General features: G+C 45.7%; 1 protein-coding gene across 1 annotated transcript in view; it reads right to left on the reverse strand.

Annotated features, from left to right (window-relative positions):
• The window catches only part of LOC307208770 (vomeronasal type-2 receptor 26-like), a 40,294-nt gene that overhangs the window by 2,409 nt on the left and 15,226 nt on the right, over window positions 1-22,659 (reverse strand). The window contains exons 2-5 of the mRNA XM_079963720.1: window positions 13,127-13,942; window positions 11,723-11,904; window positions 10,594-10,720; window positions 9,754-10,163 (exon numbers count right to left, since the gene is read on the reverse strand). Coding sequence (XP_079819846.1) covers window positions 9,754-10,163; window positions 10,594-10,720; window positions 11,723-11,904; window positions 13,127-13,364 — 957 coding nt within the window. The 5' untranslated portion in view covers window positions 13,365-13,942. The remainder of the gene's footprint in view (window positions 1-9,753; window positions 10,164-10,593; window positions 10,721-11,722; window positions 11,905-13,126; window positions 13,943-22,659) is intronic.

Raw genomic sequence — 22,659 nt, forward strand, 5'->3', positions numbered from 1 at the left:
CAGTAATCAAAATGAATGTATTGCCTAGAATGTTATTTTTGTTTCAGACACTACAAATTGTGGATAAACTGGACTGTTTCAAGAAGTGGCAGAAAGACATATCTAAATTTGTCTGGCAGGGCAAAAAGCCCAGAATTAAGTTTAAGATACTTACCGATTCTAAAGAAAGAGGGGGGTTTGCCCTGCCGGACTTGAGACTGTACTATGAATCAGCAGCTTTCTGCTGGTTAAAAGATTGGCTACTTCTTGAGAACGCAGATGTTCTAGATTTGGAAGGATTTGATAATAATTTTGGTTGGCATGCATATATCTGGTATGACTGTGACGAAATCTGATAAGATCTTAATTGCACTGGCCAGCTAATTGCTTTATGGCCCCAATTAGCCCCAGTGGTCCGGCACGCTTCCCAGCCACGCTGCTCTCAGACCTTCTTCTTCTCCGGTTTCGCCTTGCAGAGTAAAAACACAGCGGATCAAAACCGTTGCAGTCTGCTTCAGATCCAAACACACCAAGCACTGTGTATGTCCAAATTCATCAGTTCTTTATTGCAGCAAATATTTACAGCTCAGCATTTCCCAAATTCTCCTGGACTGCTAGCATTCATGGCGTCCTTCTCTCTCAGAGACACAGAGAGAACAACAAGTAGAGCTCCTCCCTCCTTTCAAACGTCAGAATGGGAGGCACAACTCAGAACACAATTAACCCAGTAAGTTCTGAACCCCAACACCCCCTCTTGTCGAGCATTCTGACAAGACCTGTGGATGTACCTTTGCAGACCTCTGTGAGATCAATCCCTTCCCCAATGCCTTGCGCCCTCTCCTGGCGTTCCTGTCAGGCATCTGTGGAACATCCTCACAACTCTCAGATTCGCACTGTGCGAAACTTACCCACGCACCTGTGGCCTGATACCTCTCAGGTGGGATTCCCTTCGTTGTGCGACTGGACCTCCTAGGCACAGACTCAGGCACTTCCTCTGACTCACTGTGGTCAGCAGGTGTGTCCCTTGCATCCCGGGATTCCCCCTCTGACTTAACGCGTCTTCGAACCTTTGGAATTACCCTCACAGGAGAACTAGGCTCACTCTTGGGCTCTCTTTTTACAACTTGCGGAGATGCCCCATCCTGCTCCTGACTTTGGTCAGTGAGCTGATCGTCATCAGCAGACTCAGCCCCTGGCTCTCCTTCCTCCTCATCAGAACCTTCCTGCTCTGAATCAGAAAGACATTCTGAAAGAATATCGCGTCTGGCAGGGGTCTTTGACCTTTCCTCCTGCTTACAGAACTCAGCGTGTTTACTGATCAGCAGTTTACTCTGATCACCTGACGGGTACGCAAACCTCCATGCACGAGCCGTTGGCTCATACCCACAGAAGATCATTTTCTGGAACTTGGGTTTACCTGGCCCTCGCAAAGCTTCAGGTACCGGCAGCGAGGCCGTTGATCCGAACTCACGGAGGAAATGAACCTGCGGTTTCCTCCCGTGAAGCATGAAAAACGGTGTGTCTCCTACCACTGAATTGTAGGACCGATTCCAGGTGAAGCTCACATATTTAACTGCCTCCATCCAAAACTTCGGAGGTAACCCAGAATCTGACAGCATCACCTGTGCAGCCTTAACCAGAGCCTCACTTCTTAGCTCTGCCACCCCCCTCTGTTGAGGAGAAGTCACTGTGTGACTTATCCCTTTCTTGTGAAAGAACTTCTGCAAAGCAGACCCAGTAAACTGTGAACCTCTGTCACTAGCAATTTCCCTGACTCTGGTGGAGAACCTTAGTTCCACCTCCTCAATCCAACGTCTAATCAGCTGTGCTGCATCTTCCTTGGATTTGAGACCATGTGTCCAGGTGTTCTGCGAAAAATCATCCTGCATCGTCAGCAGAAACCTGGCCCCTCCCAAACTTGGTTCCTTCATGGGACCCAACAGATCTGTGTGCACAAGATCAAAAGGTTTTGTGGTTACCCTCTCCACCCTGGGGTAACTGCACCCTCTTACCTTTGCCTGTCTGCAAGCCTGACAATCTAGGACTCTTGCACATTCTTCAATTCTACAGCCTTTGGAAACCTCAGGTAGCACCTGTAGTTCTTCAAGACAAGCATGGGCTGTCTTCTTATGCCACACACAAGAACATGAAACATGAGTGGGAACTGTAGCACGCAGGGCTTGTGCTTTCTCAACCTTCCCCTCACCCTCCAGAGACGTTTTAAGAATGAAAAGATCATTCTGCCCCTTTGCAACTCTGACCAGTTGCTTCCCTCCTTTGGAGATTGTACAAACATCGTGTTCAAAGCAAACCTTAAACCCCTTTTTCAACAAATAAGGCACAGATAAAATACAGTGTTGCACTCCTGGCACAATGCAAACTTCCATCTGCTCCTGCAAAACAGAAAACAATACATTTGCAATGTTATTCACATTTTTCTTTTCCCCACTTGCAAACTGAACAGTTTTCCCAGCCGGAATTGCCTTGCAATTCCACATCTCGACTGCAGGGGTCTCTGGGATCAGGTTGCAGTTAGCTGCTGAGTCGATTAGAAAGCGAAAATCAGTGTGTCTCTCAGAGCTGTCCTCAAACAAAGCCATACTGGCAACAAACGTATCGCTGCCCCCTCTCTCTGGGCTTCTGCAGCAGTTCTGTCTGGTTGTCTTGGCAACCAACTCCCCCTTGCTCAGGACCTTGGCAGCTTCCGTAGAAGTAGCCTCCTCCGTTGCCTTGGAGACCGGCCTGGCCTCTGCGTTCCCACGCGACTCTTTAGGCCTTATCTTCACTTTGTCCAGGTGGCTGACCTTGCAGCGTCTAGCTCTCCGCCGCCTTCCAGACTTTGCCCGACGACAATCCCCAGTGGAAAAATACTGCCCAGGGCTCCTTTCAGCTGGCCTGGCCCCCCTTCTTCCGGAAGAGCACTCTGTGCCAGCCCTGCCCTCGCTGAAACTGCGTTTCACTTCAGCACTCACAGTGGAAAACTTTTGAAACTTGCCTTTGGAATTCTCAGCCCCCCCGACTTGCACCTCAGGGACTAGGGCTACAGCCATCTCCAGGCTCTGCATGACTCCTCCAGGGGCCTGGCCTCCTGCTGAAGTTTCACACAAACTTCTCAGCACCTCCCAGGCAGCCCTTGCTGACTTTACGCCCTCCAAACTGGGCAAAAGTGATGCGTGTACGCATGCTTTTAGCATAGCAAGCTCTCTTTGCATTCTCTGCTGGCTATCTTCAGGCAACGCAGCCTCAAAGCCTGTAATGTCTGTCCCTTCAGGATTCAGGGGAAGTGGCTCTTTCTGGCTTACATCCCAAAGCCCAGTAACCAGAAACCAACCCCTTACTCTTCTGGACCAGGTTGCCCAACTTCTTAAAGTGAGCTTCTCAAGCGGAACGTCCTCCAGGACCTGGCTGTCTGCCATTTTCTCCTCTTTCCCGGGGCCCCAGCTGCTGTACTCACGTTTCACCAGTCAGCTCTCCGGCACCCGATTCTTCACAGCTGCTTTCCCAGCTCTCTGCCTCAGCAACTCTTGCCTCTCTGCAGCAGGCAAAACACAGAACGCAGACCTCTGCCGCTTCAGTAGCGTCTTCCAGCTATTGCCAAGCTGACTTCAAGACTTCAAAGCTCACCGGCAGACTCTTAGCAACAGTTTTATTAGCGGTAATTAGGTCCTCCATAACCTGTGACGAAATCTGATAAGATCTTAATTGCACTGGCCAGCTAATTGCTTTATGGCCCCAATTAGCCCCAGTGGTCCGGCACGCTTCCCAGCCACGCTGCTCTCAGACCTTCTTCTTCTCCGGTTTCGCCTTGCAGAGTAAAAACACAGCGGATCAAAACCGTTGCAGTCTGCTTCAGATCCAAACACACCAAGCACTGTGTATGTCCAAATTCATCAGTTCTTTATTGCAGCAAATATTTACAGCTCAGCATTTCCCAAATTCTCCTGGACTGCTAGCATTCATGGCGTCCTTCTCTCTCAGAGACACAGAGAGAACAACAAGTAGAGCTCCTCCCTCCTTTCAAACGTCAGAATGGGAGGCACAACTCAGAACACAATTAACCCAGTAAGTTCTGAACCCCAACAATGACAAGGTTAAAGTATATAAGGGTTTTAAAAATCACATTGTCAGGAAAGCGCTATATAATGTTTGGATACGGTACAAAGATTTATTGGAAAATAAAACTCCCAGGTGGCTTTCACCTATGGAGGCCAAGGAGGTAAAGAAACTTAATATGAGAACTAATTGGCCGAAATATTCTGAAATTTTAGAACAAGAAGGTGGTGAACTTAAATTACAAAGTTATGAGAAAATAAAGTCCAAGGTACGAGATTGGCTCCATTATTTTCAAATAATGGAGGCTTACAAACAAGACAGGAAAATTGGTTTCCAGGTGGAGAAATCGAAACTAGAAACAGAACTGTTAGAACCCAATACTAAGAATTTATCAAGAATGTATAACTTGCTGTTGAAGTGGAATACAATAGATGAGACAGTGAAGTCAGCTATGGTTAAATGGGCACAGGACATAGGTCATGACATTATGTTTGCTGACTAGGAGCAGTTATGGACCACAGGTATTAAATTCACGGCATGTAATGCCTTAAGAGAAAACATTATGAAAATGATTTACAGGTGGTACATGACCCCAGTCAAGCTTGCAAAGATTTATCATTTGCCCAATAACAAATGTTGGAAATGTAAAGAGACTGAAGGTACCTTTTTCCACCTTTGGTGGACCTGCCCAAAGATTAAGGCCTTCTGGGAAATGATTTATAATGAAATTAAGAAAGTGCTTAAGTGCACCTTTAATAAGAAACCAGAGGCATTTCTCTTGGGTATGGTCGGCCAGCTGGTGCCGAAGAAGGATAAGAATTTCTTCTTGTACGCTACTACGGCAGCAAGGATTCTCCTAGCAAAGTATTGGAAGACACAAGAGCTACCCACGCTGGAGGAATGGCAGGCGAAAGTGATCGATTTTATGGGACTGGCAGAAATGACCGGCAGAATCCGCGACCAAGAGAAAGAGACTGTGGAAGAAGATTGGAAGAAGTTTAAAATATATCTTAAGAGTTATTATAAAATTGAGGAGTGCTAAAATGCTGAGGGAGAGGAAGACGTAGAATTGCAGCGGTAAATGGTGTTAAGTTTAGGGTGAAATTGAAAAGGAGAATGAATTTATATTTAATTGACTAAGAAGGGTTGCTGAACAATTGTTTAAAATAAAGGATGCAAAAAGGGTAGGTATGGGGAAGTCCGGGAAAAGAGGCTTATGGAAATGAGGTAAAGAAAGTATGACTTTTTATGTTTGTTTTTATGTTGTTTTTGTGTTTGTTAAAAATTTGGAAACTAATAAAAAATTTTATTAAAAAAAAAAAAGGAAGCAGCAGGAACTCCCAACAGTTGAAGACTGGCAGGTCAAGGTGGTGGAGTATGTAGAGATGGCCAAGTTGATGGGGAAGATCTGGAATCAGCTTGACGAACTGTTTCAAAAGGACTGGAACAGATTTATATTTTATATGAACTAAAATTGTAAACATTTGAAAACGTTTGTAGGCCTGAATTGAAATGTTTTGTAATGTAAATATAAGGGACTGATTTACCGACAATAAGGTGAAATATTATAATTTGACAAAGGGTAAATAAGTGATAATAGAAATGTGAAAAATATGGAAAGATATGTGGAAGTCAGAAAGAGGGAGGGAAGGATGTTGATGCTCTTACAGAGTAATATATTAAGTTATAGAAGTATGTAGAAAAATGTGAATATGATTGCCAGGGAACTGACATCGGAGCGAGAGGTGGAGGCAAGGCTCCCGAGCGATGCAGGAGAGGGGACCAGCAGGGGGGAAGGAATTCAGCGCAACACCAGTAGAGAAGGGAGGGAGATGGAGGATTCGGAGAGGGGTCTCCAAGACTCTTCGCCCGAGACTAGTGGAGAGAGCACGGGCACGCCTCTGCCCACTCCTTCCTTGCGCAGAAGAGTCCCGCGCAGGGAGAGTAGGCGGAGACTTGGCGTCAAACAGCTTCTATGCTGGAAGAGGTTCAAGAAACGCCCACTGACGGATTCTGCAAGCGACTGAACGGCCACGGAGTGAGGGCTGTCAGCCGAGGCATGGTTAGCCAGGCAATCTAGCCGAAAGTAACGGCAACTTACGCACAAGTAACCCCTTATAACCATTACAATGATTTAAGTGGAAAATCTAATAAAAATTATTTAAAAGAAAGAAAGAAAGAAAGCATAGAATAGCCAAAGCAAAACGTGTTTGTGAGAACTCAATGATGTGACTCTCAAGGCCAGGAAACTATAGAATAGCTATGATGGACCAAAACCAGCAAGACAGGACATGATAGAGGTGTATAAAGTCCTGCATGGTGTGGATAATATGGATAGGAAAAGTTTTCCTCCTTCCCAGTAATAATACTAGAAGTTTGGACTTTAAGTGGGAATTTAAACCCTTGTGTCCTAGGCCCCTGTCCAACTCTCTGATCACTACACCACACTGCCTCAGAACTATAGATTCAAATTAAGAACTAATCAGATTATAGACCCACTGGAGCTGTAAAATAAATGAAACAGCACTATTGTGTCTTCATTGATTTTTTAAAAATACTAAAAGCATATTTTATAATCACAACAGCAACAACAATTGTAATATATATACCCCACCCATCTAGCTGGGTTGCCCCAGCCTCTGTGGGTGGCTCACATCATATATAAAAACATAGTAAAATATCCAACATAAAAAACTTCCCGATACAGGGCTGCCTTCAGATGTCTTCTAAAAGTTATAGAGTTCTTTATCTCCTTGACATCTGAAATGAGGGCGTTCCACAGGGAGGGTGCCACTACCAAGAAGGCCCTCTGCCTGGTTCCCTGTAACTTCACTTCTCGCAGTGAGGGGACTGCCAGAAGGCCCTCATAGGAGCACCTCAATATCTGGGTTGAGGAATGGGGGTGGAGATGCTCCTTCAGGTATACTGGGCTGAGGCTGTTGAGGGCTTTAAAGGTCAGTACCAACACTTTGAATTGTGCTTGGAAATGTACTGCGAGCCAGTGAAGATTCTTTAGGTTATATGGTCCCAGAGGTCACCCCCGGTCACCAGTCTAGCTGCCACATTCTGGATTAGTTGTAGTTTCTGGGTCACCTTCAAAGGTCACATAGAGTGCATTGCAGTATTCCACTTCAGTAGGTATCTCAAGAAGGGTGCATGCATACGAAAGCTTCTACCCAGAGCAAACTTGGTTGGTCTCTAAGGTGCTACTGGACATTTTTTATTTTATTTTGACTGCATTAGACCAACATGGCTACCTACCTAAATGCAGTAGTCCAAGTGGGAGATAACTAGAGCATGCACTACTCTGGCGACACAGTCTGTGGGCAGGTAGGGTCTCAGACGGCCTACCAGATGGAGCTCAACTGGTTGGCTACCATACATCCTTCAACCATCTCCAGATACTCACACAGGACATTCAACCCCTTCACTGGTTCCGATTTAAAAGAGAGGTGGAGCTGTGTATCATCCGCACATTGGTGAACATTCAGCCTAACCCCCCTGATGATCTCCATATTCTCCTTCATGCTCAGGCTATGAACTAAAACATTAAGCTTACTGGAGAGCCAGGCTGCTGGTGACCTAGTTGCAGGAGTTTATTGGCCAGTGACGTTACCATGGATGAACGCAGATGTATCATTGTGACATCAGTGTATGATGTCACATCAGTGTATGATGTCACAGACAGAATGAGCTTGAAACCCCAGCAAAGTGAGAGACAGTTAATAGTCAGACCCAGGCTTAATGCTTTGGGTATTCGTGGCAGACGATGAAAAGGTAAAACATCAGGGCTATGGTATCTTTTACCAAAGGTTACAGCCGGATCAAGCTCTTAAAAGATCTTGGTGCCCCCATGTGTATCTAATTCAGAAAATAAACACTAATAAACTGTAAAATAAAGACTGATTTTTCAAAATGAAGCAGAACCTACACTAAGGTGGAAAATAACATTTATTTTTGAATATTACCACTTTATATTTGAAAACAAACCACCTATTTTTTTCTTTCTGGCAAGACATTTGTGAAGAATGATTTTATGAATTTAGAGCTTCTGCCATTTTCCTGCCATAAACCAGGTGTCAGGGGCTGGGCAGAGGAGGAATGGTGGAGAACGCCTCCCCATCTTGACTCTTCCAGAGAAGAGGAAGACAGTATAGATTTATAACAGTGGTTTGTGGGAGGTCACATCTCAGAGGCAAATGAAGGGAATAGTTGGTTAATAATGGGAGAGGAGGAGGAGGTGGCAGAAGTGGAGCGGCAGCTGGTTGATACGATGTCATTAGAAAGCAACTAAGACCCTTCATCTCCTAGAACCTGGCAAGCCTTAAAAGTAGGAGAGCAAAGAGCTCAAAGACAGAGGGCACGTAGCAGCACCCGTAGAAGTGACGAATGAGGATGTGGGAGAGACAAGGGTGGAGATTCACTCTCTCTTTAAAAAATGAAATAAAAAAAGGATGGTAAGAAACCTTTCCTTTTCTTTATATTTTCCTGGGCAACCAGCCAGAAGCTGCTGACAGCATCCTGACAAATTGTCCCGAGTCAACTTTAATTGGCGGTTAGGTCATAAATCACGACAGATGGCGTAGCAGGAGCCACGGGGCAGCCAGCCAATACTGATAACCGAGAAGAACCATTTCAATGGCTTTTACAACAAAATTTATTGTTAAGATCACACCTAGAACAATTAACCAGCACAATAAATCTACAAAATGCAGAATTCGCAAAGATTTCCTGGGGTACCACCTCACAACTGAAGGGGTGCATATGGATCCCGCTAAGGTGCAGAGCGTAGTTTCGTGGCAGGAGCCCAAGACAAAGAAAGACCTGCAGAGGTTTTTAGCATTGGCCAAATATTACCGCAAGTTCATGTCAGCCTATTCGAGATTCACTACACCCCTCACGGATTGCTTGTAGGACAAGGAGCCGTTCCAGTTGACAGCTGAGGCGCAACAGGCATTTGAGCATCTCAAAACCTGGTTCTCCTCAGAGGTGTACCTAGCTCATGCAGACCCCCACAGGGTGTTGGTCAAATAAACAGACGCCTTTGACAGAGTGGTTGGTGCTGTGCTGTTAAAGGAAGACCAAGATGACCAAAGTCTTTATACTTTCCTGGGCAACCAGCTGGAAGCTGCTGACAGCATCCTGACACCAGCGTTTGGTCCATGTTAACAACATTGTATTTTATGTGAAGCCAAGAATCTTCAAAGAAGCTAAGAATTAGAAACTACCATCTTCACTTTTTGTAGTTAGATGTGCCTTTGTGTTCAGATCAGGCCTGAGGATGATAATGTAGCACTTGGGAATGAAGATGCAGCCCAGGAGCCCAGCACTGGAGGCCAACATAGAGAAGACCTGCACAGCTACCATGAACTTCCCTTTGGTGCTCAGGTAGGTGGGAACAAAGGACACCCAAACACTGCAGAAGACCAGCATGCTGAAGGTGATCAGCTTGGCTTCACTGAAGGACCGGGGAAGCTTTCTGGCTAGGAAAGCAACCGTGAAGCAAATGGCTGCCAGGAAGCCCATGTAGCCAAGGACAGTGTAGAACATGGCAACAGATCCCTCATTGCATAGAAGGATGATCTCTCTAGCTTGGGAGTGCATGTCGGAGTCTGGGAAGGGTGGGGAGATTCCCAGCCAGATGCTGCAGATGACAACCTGCATACTGGAACAGGGAAGGACAATGGAGTTGGCCAGACTCTTCCCTAGCCATCTCCTCACCTTGTTCCCTGGCTTGGTGGCCAGGAAGGCCAGCACCACAGTGATGGTTTTTGCCAACACAGAGGAAACAGCAACTGAGAAGATGATGCTGAAGGCTGTTTGTCGGAGAAGGCAGGTCACTTTGATTGGCTGGCCGATGAACAGGAAGGAGGACAAAAAGGAGAGCAAGAGAGAGATGAGGAGGATATAGGATAAGTCCCGATTGTTAGCTTTGACTATGGGAGTTTCCTTGTATTTAATGAAGATTCCTTTCACAATGCCAGTGGTCAAGGACAAGAAGAGAGCAAAGGAAACCAGCATAATCCCCAAGGGTTCTTCATAAGTGAGAAATGTTATAGTCTTGGGGACACATTTGTCTCGCGCTTGATTTGCATGCTGATCTTCTGGGCATCTGGTGCAAATCTTTGCATCTGAAGAGAAGAAGGAGGACTTCAGAATTACTAACAAAATTCTTACATCCATACCTGTCTATTTTCTGACAGAGGTTGCCATGGTGATGGTGTGTGCGTTTGAGGTGTCACACAGTCTTTAGCAAGGTGTGCTGGGAAGAATAAGGTGGAAACAAGGCTGCCTTGTTGGCTAGGCTGTCTGAAGATTGATTGGGAGAGATTTCTTCCACTGAAGTGCTGCACAGCTATGGTAAACAAGTCCCTCTTGATCATGAGTTAAGATCTGGACTTCCTCCATGCAGACTGAAGGTGTAAATATGCAAATAAATCATATTTCTTAAAGCTACAGCAGTCTCCTCTGAGTCTTCAATTCTCCAAAGGAGCACGAACCCTGGGTGATCCCTGGAACCCCCTGAAATATTGCCTCCCCCTTTCCTCTGGAGTCACCCACCTTCCTGAATGGAGATTGTCCCTTCCGCACAAGGCGCACAATCATAGCAGCAAACGGCCTCCCCTTCTTTAGCAACTCTGGCATATCCAGGGCGACAGCTTTCGGCGCATCTTGAATGAGGCACAACCTAAAAAACTAAGAAAAGGAGCATCCAAGGAGATCAACATAAAGCACAGACATCATCTGAAGGCTCTGACTAAAAATACGCTCAATTAAAAATCATTTTTAGAATACCGAGACCAGGTTAGAAAGCTTTAAAATGGGAGTGAGACCCTTAAACATTTGGTAGAACTGTGGAGAATTCATTTTCTTTCTGACATAAAGTTTCATTATTAATTGTTAAACACAAAGGATTAAACAAACTATGGCCTTTTGAGATTTATTGTTTTTTTTTGTCACTGTGAAAAGGTTGCCATATTTCGGACAAAGTTGTTGAGCTTTATTTTTTCCCTTTCTAAATGTTTTTGGGCTTTTCTTTGAATTTTTAATCTTTTTTTTTTAAATCACTCTGCTTGCCATACGTTTGGGTTTTCCAGGACATGTTGCTGTTTCAGCAAAAAGCTGTCTGGGTGCGCTTTCTGCAGCCCATTCCTAGATGTGTCCATGACAACCCGGAGGAATGGCAGCCATACACTATGAAGCGTATTGTTGTGCTTTTATAAGCAGTCGCTGTTACTGGGCAGCTGAAAAAGCCCACATGGCAGCTAGGGCCACACTGCCAACTTTTGGCCCATTGATGTCCTTGTTCATCCACTCAGAGGGATAGAAGAAAATGCAAGCTTAAGAGCAACCTCTCCTCTCTTTGCCCCTCTCCATCTGATTTGCTATGCAAAAAAGAGAGGGAAAAATAGAGAGGGAAAACAGCAGCTCTGTACACAATCAGGAGTGGGTCTCATTCTGCACAGGGCCCACTTAGGGTTAAACTGAAAATGGCCCCTATCAGCAAATTGTCAGAACTTAACAGATGTCACAGCAAGGGAACCAGAGCCAGTTGTGCCATAGTGGTCAGAGGGGTGTAAGAGAACACAGGAGACTAAGGTTCAAATTCCCAGGGAGCCATAAAGCTCCATAGAGAAAAGGTGGGATATAAGTGCAACAAATAAACAGATAAATGAATGAATGCAATGACCTTGCTGAAGTTCCCAGGCCACAGAATGGCTTCTGGTTTAATGGAGAATTTTATGCCGGAGGATGCCTGTCCTTCGATGCTCCCAACTTTCTTTCTGCTGTGAGATCTATTGGGAAATACGACCCAGTTCACGACATCAAAGCTGGCAGTCAGCTCCCCATTCTGATCAGAATACATCCCTCCTATGGATGAATTGGAAATCCAAATTTCTTTCAAGAAAGTGTGAAGCTAGATTGGCAGAGAAAACACCAGCTTTATAAAACACGATGTGGGTATATGATTGAGCAAAGCTTTTCATGACTTTGGATATTTTGTGGGGCGTAGTTTTGTTTTTCTTGGATAATTGAGTAAGATTCCAGACATCTTTCCAGTTTTGAGAGAATGGTCCTAAATCAAGGACATTGAGGCCTTGTGTCAGCTAAAGATAACAACCTTTTGGTCATTACAACAGGTCCTTTATCAGATTATAAATTCACAGGACATATGACTCAAATAAACACATATAGAGGACACATCCTAGCACACTTGGTAACTGTAGAAAGCTAGCATGCCTTTCAATTGGCTTTAACCTATCCTATTGTGATTTCAACTTTCTATGTTTTAAATAAGGGTTTTCTTTAGTGATTTTTTTATTTTAATGTTTTTGTAAAGTGCTTTGAGGGTTTCTTCAGGAGTCAAGCAATATATAAATGTTATTAACTAAATATAGTAATTAATTAATTAAGCTTTATGTAGGAGAATGCTCCTTAACATGCTCCTTTTCATAGCTTATTTTGTGCTTTGAAAGATTCCTCCCAACCTACCCAAATTATGTATTAAACAATGGTTTTAATCAATTTTCAAAGTATATAAGAACCACAAAAATAGATGAACAATTAAAAAATCCTTATTAACGTGTCCTACTAAAGACAGGGCATAGGAAACCTATGTTAGGATATTTCCGTTCCACCTTAAAAAGGAGCAGGCTTTTGTGCGTCACAGAGTCTGTGTATTTCCTGTTCACAGGATGTTTATGTTTGCTATTGCTTTCGTTTCTCTCTCGGTGCCTGAACACGCTAGCAGGCGGTCATGTTTTTCTTTGTTCTGACCAACGCTGAATAAACTTGTAAATATGCTCTCCTGCTGTGCAACTTTCGCTGTGTGAATTCTGCTGATAGAGTGTGCACCAGCCTAAGAATGTGGAAGGTATTTTTCTAAGGCTTCGTGTCGCTAATTGCTGATACTGTATCTACGGGAGATCGATGGACGTCCGGAGTCCGGCTGGAGGCAGTGATGGCCTTTGTCTCCCTGGCAGTATCCCAACAACCTAAACATATTTAACAATAACAATGAGGTAAACTACAAAGAATATAAAATCTGAAACGGATTCCAGAAGGTATTTACAAAACAGGGGAGAGGACAGACCTGCCATGGCTGCAACCTTTGAAGTTCCAATCTGTCTCCTCCCCCCGCAATTAACATCCATTTGGATCTCGATGAATATGCGACATTTAAGGCCTGGGCCACAAACTGGACACCGTAGTAAGTGCTGTAGCGGTCTTGAGACCAGATTTTCCCCATCTCTTTCTGGGACAATGCTTCCAGTGGTTCCTTTTCTGTGCATTTTGTCCAACCCTCCACGGACAGCACATTGTTTGAACATGTACCACTGAATGCTCTTGACCAAAACTGTGCAGCTGCAGCTCTAGCTTCAAATGAAAGTCGAGTATAGTAACCCTGTTCTGTCCGTTTTTTGGTATTCATTACAAAGGACAAAGAACCTTGGGCAGGCTCGAAGTAATCTTTGCCACCAAACAACATCTCATCAATGTCCAGAAGATCTATTGTGATCCAGACTATCCCTTGAGATTTCCTCACTTCATGAATTCTTTGTAACACCACGATTGGATAAATTCTGTGCTCAGAGTCCCCATAATAAACAAACACCTTGACTTGTCTCAAGGCAGATACATTAAAATGCAAGTATGAGAGTTTCAGAAGATTAATTTTTTCCAAGAAAGCGACACAAATCCCACTGTGGATCAGCGGAGGCGTGAAAGCACTCAGGAACCTTTCTCCATTGTCATTGTCTGGAACAAAGAGACCGATCCACGTCCACCCGAAATGCAACAACAACTTGACAATCCCCATGTGCTGGTTTTCTTCTTTGGGGACCATCCGGTAGACAAAAGGGAACTGGGTTTTGTCATTCAGATCCTGAGCAGCAGAGCCAAAACTGATCTAGTATGCGTGGGAATCTTCTGGGGTGCAGGAGAGGATATATTGACTAATTATATCCTTATCCAACTTGTGCTAACAAGTTCCCAAAATATCAGCAGAGTTTATAGACATTCCCCTTTAAGTTCGCAACGGTAACGTGTGCACAGGTTCGCTAGAACCTCTATAATAATTACTCTGGTAATTTCCCCTTTGTTCCCTCTTAAAATGCAAGACACGACACAGTCTTTATAAAAGTATAAAAGAGTTTACTCACGTTCTGTTCACAATATGATCCCAGAAGGTAAAGGTAAAGGTAAAGGTACCCCTGCCCGTACGGGCCAGTCTTGACAGACTCTGGGGTTGTGCGCCCATCTCACTCAAGAGGCCAGGGGCCAGCGCTGTCCGGAGACACTTCCGGGTCACGTGGCCAGCGTGACATCGCTGCTCTGGCGAGCCAGAGCCGCACACGGAAACGCCGTTTACCTTCCCGCTGGTAAGCGGTCCCTATTTATTTACTTGCACCCGGAGGTGCTTTCGAACTGCTAGGTTGGCAGGCGCTGGGACCGAGAAGCGGGAGCGCACCCCGCCGCAGGGATTCGAACTGCCGACCTTTCGATCGGCAAGTCCTAGGCGCTGAGGCTTTAACCCACACGCCACCTGCAGGCTTAAAAAAGGTTACATGCACTTAGAAACTATCTTATAGGAAGATAGTACTGTCCTCTCTTGGCTGAGAGCCAAGAGGGCATCCTTAGATGTTCCTCATCGAAGGAAGATGGCAGAGAGAAGAGAGAGAGTGGCTGCCTGCCCTGTGCTTTTATCATTACCTGCACAGGTGAGGCCACACCCACCTTTGGTCACATGCGGAGGAAGTCCGTCCCCAGGAAGTTTACCTGCTTGCTGGACAGACATCCCTCCCCATGTTCTAACATGTACACTCTAGGAATGTTGTCATTGACTGCTCCTGTGTTTACATCCCACATACCCCTTCTCAGGCAATACAACATACACAAAACATAAACAACTTTTATTCAACCACCCAGAGTCCCAGCTTGACACGTAGATTCTGGAAACTCTCTCTTGGTAGGGGTTTCGTCAGGATGTCAGCAGTCATCTCTTGGGTGCTGCAGTAGGATAGTTCCACAAGTCCATCCTGGAACATCTGGCGTATGTAGTGGTATTTAACCCCAATGTGTTTTGTTCTGGCCAGGAACTTCTCACTCTGCGTCAGCTTCAGGCAACTTTGATTGTCCTCTAGCAAGCTGACAGGCCCTTTTCTCACCAACCCAAAGTCCTTTATGAGTTGATCAAGCCAGGCGATCTCTCTGCAGGCTTCTGTTGCTGCAACGTATTCTGATTCTGTGGAAGATAATGCTACACAGCTCTGTTTATAACTGCCCCATGAAACAGGTCCATCACCAAACATGAAAACATGACCACTTGTTGATTTATAATCAGCATTATCCCCAGCCCAATCCGCATCAGTATACCCAACCAACTTAGGGTCTCTGACGGCTGGTAACCTTAATTTACAATTCATGGTACCCTTCAAATATCGCACCACCCTCTTTACACCTGCCCAATCATGCTCAGTGGGAGAATTCACTTTTCTGCTAAGAATCCCCACAGCATTAGCTAAGTCAGGTCTACATGTGGTAACTAAATACAAAAGTTTACCAATCGCCGACCTGTAGTCATTGTTGTCTGGCAACTGCTTCGAATCCTGCTGATTCTTCAGGAAGTCAGTAGCCATCGGTGTAGCAACTGGATGTGCGTCTTGCATCTGCATGTGCTCAATCAGCTCGTGGATCTTCTGTCTTTGGCTGAGAAGAAATGAGCCGTCCTCTTCTCTTTCCACCTGGATCCCGAGGTAGTACTGGACATCTCCTAGCTCCTTGACCTCCACCTCTTTGCTAAGGTGTTTTACTATCTGTGTATAGTCTTTCTCACTTGCTGTGGCAATAATCAGGTCATCAACAAATGCTAAGATATATGAGAATTGTCCATTACTTGACTTACTGTACAAGCACTTGTCAGCGTCGCCTTGCTTGTACCCAAGTTGCGTCAGCATTTTATGCAACTTCTGGTTCCAGGCTCTAGCAGCCTGTTTAAGTCCATAAAGTCCTTTCTCGAGTTTGCACACTAGATGTACCTCATGTGGTTTCACAAAACCTTTAGGCTGTTTCATATAAATTTCCTCAGAAATCTGCCCAAGTAGAAAAGCGGTTGCAATGTCTATGTGTTTCACTCTCATTTTCTTGGAGGCTGCAATGCTTAAAAGCATTCTTACGCTGCTGTACCTCACGGTTGGTGCAAAAACTTCATCATAGTCTTCACCAAAACGCTGTGAAAATCCCTGTGCTACAAGTCTAGCTTTGTAGCGCTGCACTTCTCCTTCTGACCCCTTCTTAACCTTGAAAACCCATTTACTGCCAATGGCCTTCTTACCGGGAGGCAGCTCAGTGAGTGTCCAGGTCTTGTTCTGATGCAGTGCATCCATCTCCTCCTGTGCGGCCTTCCTCCAGAGACTGGCTTCTGCAGCTGGCATCTCCTGTATCTCTTCCCAAGTGGAAGGTTCCTGTGGAAACGCCGACCCTGCAAAGTAGGACAACCGTAATGGTGGGACACCTCTGTTGGTTCTGGACGAGCGTCTGACCTCTGGTACTGGGACCTCATCAGCTTCCTCATCCTCCTCCAATGCAGGCATGTCCCCATCTGAGTCCTCATCTTCGTCTCTGGTGCCGCCAGGGTTCTGGTCCTCTGCGTCTTCTGGTGCGTCGCCTGTAGGGGGCGCTGTAACACTTGAAGGCAGATTATTACTTTGTGGGGTCTCAAAAGGGAAATATACGAACTCTTGAGTCCTTTCTGACTCACCGGAAGAATCCACAACAGTGTTCTTAGTGTCTACTTTTCCATATTCATCAACATAAACCGCATGGTATGCATTTGTCTTACCAGTTTGTAAGTCCATAATTCTGTATCCTTTGCCTCCAGAGGCATATCCCACAAGGATACCTGCTTTTGCCCTGGAGTCAAGCTTGTGTCTGTGTTCCTTGGGCACGTGGAAGTAACACGGACTTCCAAACACACGTATGTGTGACAGATTGGGAGCTTTCCCATGCCAAAGTTCAAATGGTGTGCGCCCCCCAGGTTCGGGGGGGGGGTGAAACTTTAACTCCTAACGTTACGTTTATCCTCCGGTAAAATTCTATAGCGTCAAACCGTGAAGGCTTTTTTTTTTTTAAAAAAAGAAAAAATTCTCTCGACCTTTAGTTGCAAACTCTTTGCTTTAAAGTATCTACAAAGAGGGGGGGGGGCGACTTCCTTTTTGACCCTTCCCGCTCGTTTCCAATTCAGCAGAAATTTGTTTAAATTCCGAATTTCATATCTACTCACGGGTTCTTGTTTTTGAGTCCAAATGTTCCAAGGAAAAAGTCAGCACTTCTCCGACAATGGCATGCGGCTTCGCTCCGCAGAAGGAGCAATCTGGGTTAAGATGTTCTGAGCAATGCCTCACATTCTGACGTCAGGTTTCCAAGGTTTGGAAGGAGGGAGGAGCCATGAATGCTAGCAGTCCAGGAGAATCTGAGAAATGCTGAGCTGTAAATATTTTGCTGCAATAAAGAACTGATAAATTTGGACACACAAGTGCTTGGTGTGTTTGTTTGGATCTAAGCAAGCAGCAACAGTTTTTTCCGCTGTGTTTTTTACTCTGCAAGGCGAAACCGGAGAGAAGAAGGTCGGCGCAGCTTGGCTAAGAAGTGTGCCGGACCGCAATAAACTGGGGCTAATTGGGGCCATAAAGCAATTAGCCAATTAAGATTTTATAACAGGTTATGGTGACTAATTACCGCTTATAAAACTGTTGCTGAAAGTCTGCCGGTGTGCTTTGAAGTCAGCTTGGTCAGCTGGGAAGACGCTACCGAAAGCGGAGGTCTGCGTTCTGAAGCAAAGCAGCTGGCTGCGACGCTGTGTTTTGCCTGATGCTGAGAGGCAGAGAGCTGGGAAAGCAGCTGAAAAATCGGGTGCCGGAGAGCTGACTGGTTTTACGTGAGTAGCAGCTGGGGCCCCGGGGAAGAGGAGAGAATGGCAGACAGCCAGGTCCTTGAGGACGTTCCGCTTGAAAAGCTCACTTTAAGAAGTTGGGCAACCTGGTCCAGAAGAGTAAGGGGTTGGTTTCTGGTTACTGGGCTTTGGGATGTAAGCCAGAAAGAGCCACTACCCCTAAATCCAGGTCCTGATGGGACAGATGTTGCAGGCTTTGAGGCTGCATTGCCTGAAGATGGCCAGCAGAGAATGCAAAGAGAGCTTGCTATGCTGAAAGCATGCGTACACGCATCGCTCTTGCCTAGTTTGGAGGGCGTAAAGTCAGCAAGGGCTGCCTGGGAGGTGCTGAGAAGTTTGTGTGAAACTTCAGCAGGAGGCCAGGGCCCTGGAGAAGTCATGAAGAGCCTGGAAATGGCTGAAGCCCTTGTCCCTGAGGTGCAAGTCGGGGGGGCTGAGAGTTCCAAAGGCAAGTTTCAAAAGTTTTCCACTGTGAGTGCTGAAGTGAAACACAGTTTCAGCGAGGGCAGGGCTGGCACAGAGTGCTCTTCCGGAAGAAGGGGGGCCAGGCCAGCTGAAAGGAGCCCTGGGCAGTGTTTTTCCACTGGTGATCGTCGTCAGCTAAAGTCTGGAAAGCTGCGGAGAGCTAGACGCTTCAAGGTCGGCCACCTGGACAAAGTGAAGATAAGGCCTAAAGAGTTGCGTGGGAACGCAGAGGCCAGTCCGGTCTCCAAGGCAACGGAGGAGACTACTTCTACGGAAGCTGCCAAGGTCCTGAGCAAGGGGGAGTTGGTTGCCGAGACAACCAGAGAGAACAGCTGCAGAAGCCCAAAGAGAGGGGGCAGCGAGACGTTTGTTGCTATGGCGTTGTTTGAGAACAGCTCTGAGAGAGACAATGACTTACGCTTTGTCATCGACTCAGGAGCTAACCGAAACCTGATTCCAGAGACCCCTGCAGTCGAGATGTGGAATTGCACAGCAATTCCGGCTGGAAAAACTGTTCAGTTTGCTAGTGGAGAAAAGAAAAATGTAACTAACGTTGCAAATGTCTTTCTTTCTGTTTTGCAGGAGCAGATGGAAGTTTGCATTGTGCCAGGAATGCAACACTGTATTTTATCTGTGCCTTATTTGTTGAAAAAGGGGTTTAAGGTTTGCTTTGAACACGATTTTTGTACAATCTCCAAAGGAGGGAAGCAACTGGTTAGAGTTGCAAAGGGACAGAATGATCTCTTCATTCTTAAAACGTCTCTGGAGGGTGAGGGGAAGGTTGAGAAAGCACAAGCTCTGCGTGCTACAGTTCCCACTCATGTTTCATGTGCTTGTGCGTGGCATAAGAAGACAGCTCATTGTTCTCTTGAAGAACTACAGGTGCTACCTGAGGTTAGCAAAGGCTGTAGAATTGAGGAATGTGCAAGAGTCCTAAATTGTCAGGCTTGCAGACAGGCAAAGGTAAGAGGGTGCAGTTACCCCAGGGTGGAGAGGGTAACCACAAAACCTTTTGATCTTGTGCACATAGATCTGTTGGGTCCCATGAAGGAACCAAGTCTGGGAGGGGCCAGGTTTCTGCTGACGCTGCAGGATGATTTTTCGCAGAACACCTGGACACATGGTCTCAAATCCAAGGAAGATGCAGCACAGCTGATTAGAAGTTGGATTGAGGAGGTGGAACTAAGGTTCTCCACGAAAGTGCAGGCAATCGCTTGTGACAGAGGTACACGGTTTACTGGGTCTGCTTTGCAGAAGTTCTTTCACAAGAAAGGGATAAGTCACACAGTGACTTCTCCTCAACAGAGGGGGGTGGCAGAGCTAAGAAGTGAGGCTCTGGTTAAGGCTGCACAGGTGATGCTGTCAGATTCTGGGTTATCTCCAAGGTTTTGGATGGAATCAGTTAAATATGTGAGCTTCACCTGGAATCGGTCCTACAATTCAGTGGTAGGTGACACCCCGTTTTTCATGCTTCACGGGAGGAAACCTCAGGTTCACTTCCTCCGTGCGTTTGGGTCAATGGCCTCGGTGCCGGTGCCTGAAGCTTTGCGAGGGCCAGGTGGACCCAAGTTCCAGAAAATGATCTTCTGTGGGTATGAGCCAGCGGCTCGTGCATGGAGGTTTGCGTACCCGTCAGGTGATCAGAGTAAGCTGCTGATCAGTAAACACGCTGAGTTCTATGAGCAGGATGAAAGGTCAAAGACTCCTGCCAGGCGTGATGTTCTTTCAGAATGTCTTTCTGATTCAGAGCAGGAAGGTTCTGATGAGGAGGAAGGAGAGGCTGAGTCTGCTGATGACGATCAGCTCACTGACCAAAGTCAGGAGCAGGATGGGGCATCTCCACAAGTTGTAAAAAGAGAGCCCAAGAGTGAGCCTAGTTCTCCTGTGAGGGTAATGCAAAGGATTCGAAGACGCGTTAAGTCAGAGGGGGAATCCCGGGATGCAGAGGACACACCTGCTGACCACAGTAAGTCAGAGGAAGTGCCTGAGTTTGTGCCCAGGCGGTCCAGTCGCACAACGAAGGGTATTCCACCTGAGAGGTATCAGGCCACAGGTGCGTGGGTAAGTTTCGCACAGTGCGAATCTGAGAGTTGTGAGGATGTTCCACAGATGCCTGACAGGAACGCCAGGAGAGGGCGCAAGGCATTGGGGAAGGGATTGATCTCACAGAGGTCTGTAAAGGTACATCCACAGGTCTCGTCAGAATGCAAGGCAAGAGGGGGTGTTGGGATTCAGAACGTACAGGGTTAAGATGTTCTGAGCAATGCCTCACATTCTGACGTCAGGTTTCCAAGGTTTGGAAGGAGGGAGGAGCTTTACTCTCTGTTCTCTCTTTGTCTCTGAAAGAGTGGCGCTAACCCGGAAGTCTCGAGCCTTGAATACATCTAGACTAGCCAAGTATTCTTGTACTATCTCCTTAGTTATTCTGGACTGTGTTTCCTCTGCTGAATCATTTGCTCCAAATTCTTCAGGTCGGGCATTGTTTTCTTTATCGGAGAAGACTGAGGCAAAGAAGGCATTGAGGAGTTCAGCCCTTTCTGTGTCCCCTGTTTGCATTTCACCATCTTCTCCTCTGAGTGACCCCACTGTTTCTTTGTTCTTCCTTTTGCTACGAACATACCCATAAAAGCCTTTTTTGTTGCTTTTAACCTCTCTAGCAAGCCTGAGTTCATTCTGTGCTTTAGCTTTTCTGACTTTGTGTCTACACGTGCTGGCTATTTGTTTGAATTCCTCTTTGGTGCTTTCCCCCCTTTTCCATTTTTTGTACACATCCTTTTTTAATCTTAACTCAGTTAAAAGTTCTTTAGATAGCCACCCTGGCTTCTTTAGGCACCTTCCATGTTTCCGTCTCATTGGTATTGCCTGAAGTTGTGCTTTTACTATCTCCCTCTTAACAAACTCCCAGCCATCATGAACTCCCTTTCCTTTTAGTATTACTGTCCATGGGATCTCACCCAGCACTTCCCTAAGTTTTATGAAGTCGGCTTTCTTAAAGTCAAGAAATTGAGTCCTAGTATGCTTGGCTGCTCCTTTCCGCTGTATAGTAAACTTCAGAAGAGCATGATCACTCGTGCCTAATGATCCTTCCACTTCTACCCCACTAACCAGGTCATCAACATTGGTTAGGACCAGATCTAAAATGGCTGTTCCTCTTGTTGCTTCTCTCACTTTCTGGACAATGAAGTTGTCTGCAAGGCCAGTGAGGAATCTGTTTGACCTTATGCTCTTGGCTGAGTTTGACATCCAGCAAATATCAGGGTAATTGAAGTCCCCCATTACTACTATCTTCCTTCCTTTTGCATGCTTGGCCATCTGTTCCAGGAAGGCATCATCTATGTCCTCCGTTTGGCTTGGGGATCTATAGTAAACTCCCACAATGAGGTCACTTTTATTCTTCTCTCCCTTAATTTTGACCCAAATGCTCTCACTTTTGCTTTGAGGTTCTAAATCTTGGATCTCTTCACAGGTATACACATCCCTGACATATAACGCCACTCCTCCTCCTTTCTTGTCTGGTCTGTTTCTCTGAAATAGATCGTATCCCTCCATTATTACATTCCAATCATGGGACTTATCCCACCAGGTTTCAGTGATGCCTATTATGTCATATTTAGTTTGCTGTGCCAAGAGCTCAAGCTCATCTTGTTTATTTCTCATGCTTTGCGCATTAGTGTACAGACACTGAAGTCCATTAATCATTCCCCCGTGTCTCTTATTTAAGGATTTTTTCCTTAAAAATCCTTAGTTGGGCTGAGGAAGGCTATTAACATCAGTGTTATCTATGGGGTCCAGTATGTAACCATCCATTATACATTCAAAAACAGTGTGTTTTACAGCAGGTGTTAGTGGAGTTTGGGGTAGATTCTTGAAGATGTGGAACCTTCTGAAGTGACTCTCACTGCTTGCAAATGAGGCCTTCAGCTGTTGAGGTTCTATTGCTCTTTGAACCATTGGGGAAATTGCTTTTTGTAAGAACTCACTGATGGGCCTGTCAATCTGTGTATGTGTAAAAGTTCCCCATAATGCCAACAGTACAATCCTAGCATCTCTACTCAGAATTCCCATTCAGTTTAGTGGGCCATCCTCCCACTGTCTTTGCATGCTAGGAAAAGCTTTCCTAATGGTAATTCTGCTTCTGGAGCACATTAAGAACTAATCAGATTATAGACCCATTAGAGGCGTAAAATAAATGAAACAGCACCATTGTGTTT

Source organism: Podarcis cretensis, assembly GCF_951804945.1.
Source record: "Podarcis cretensis genome assembly, chromosome: 2".
Classification (NCBI taxonomy): domain Eukaryota; kingdom Metazoa; phylum Chordata; class Lepidosauria; order Squamata; family Lacertidae; genus Podarcis; species Podarcis cretensis.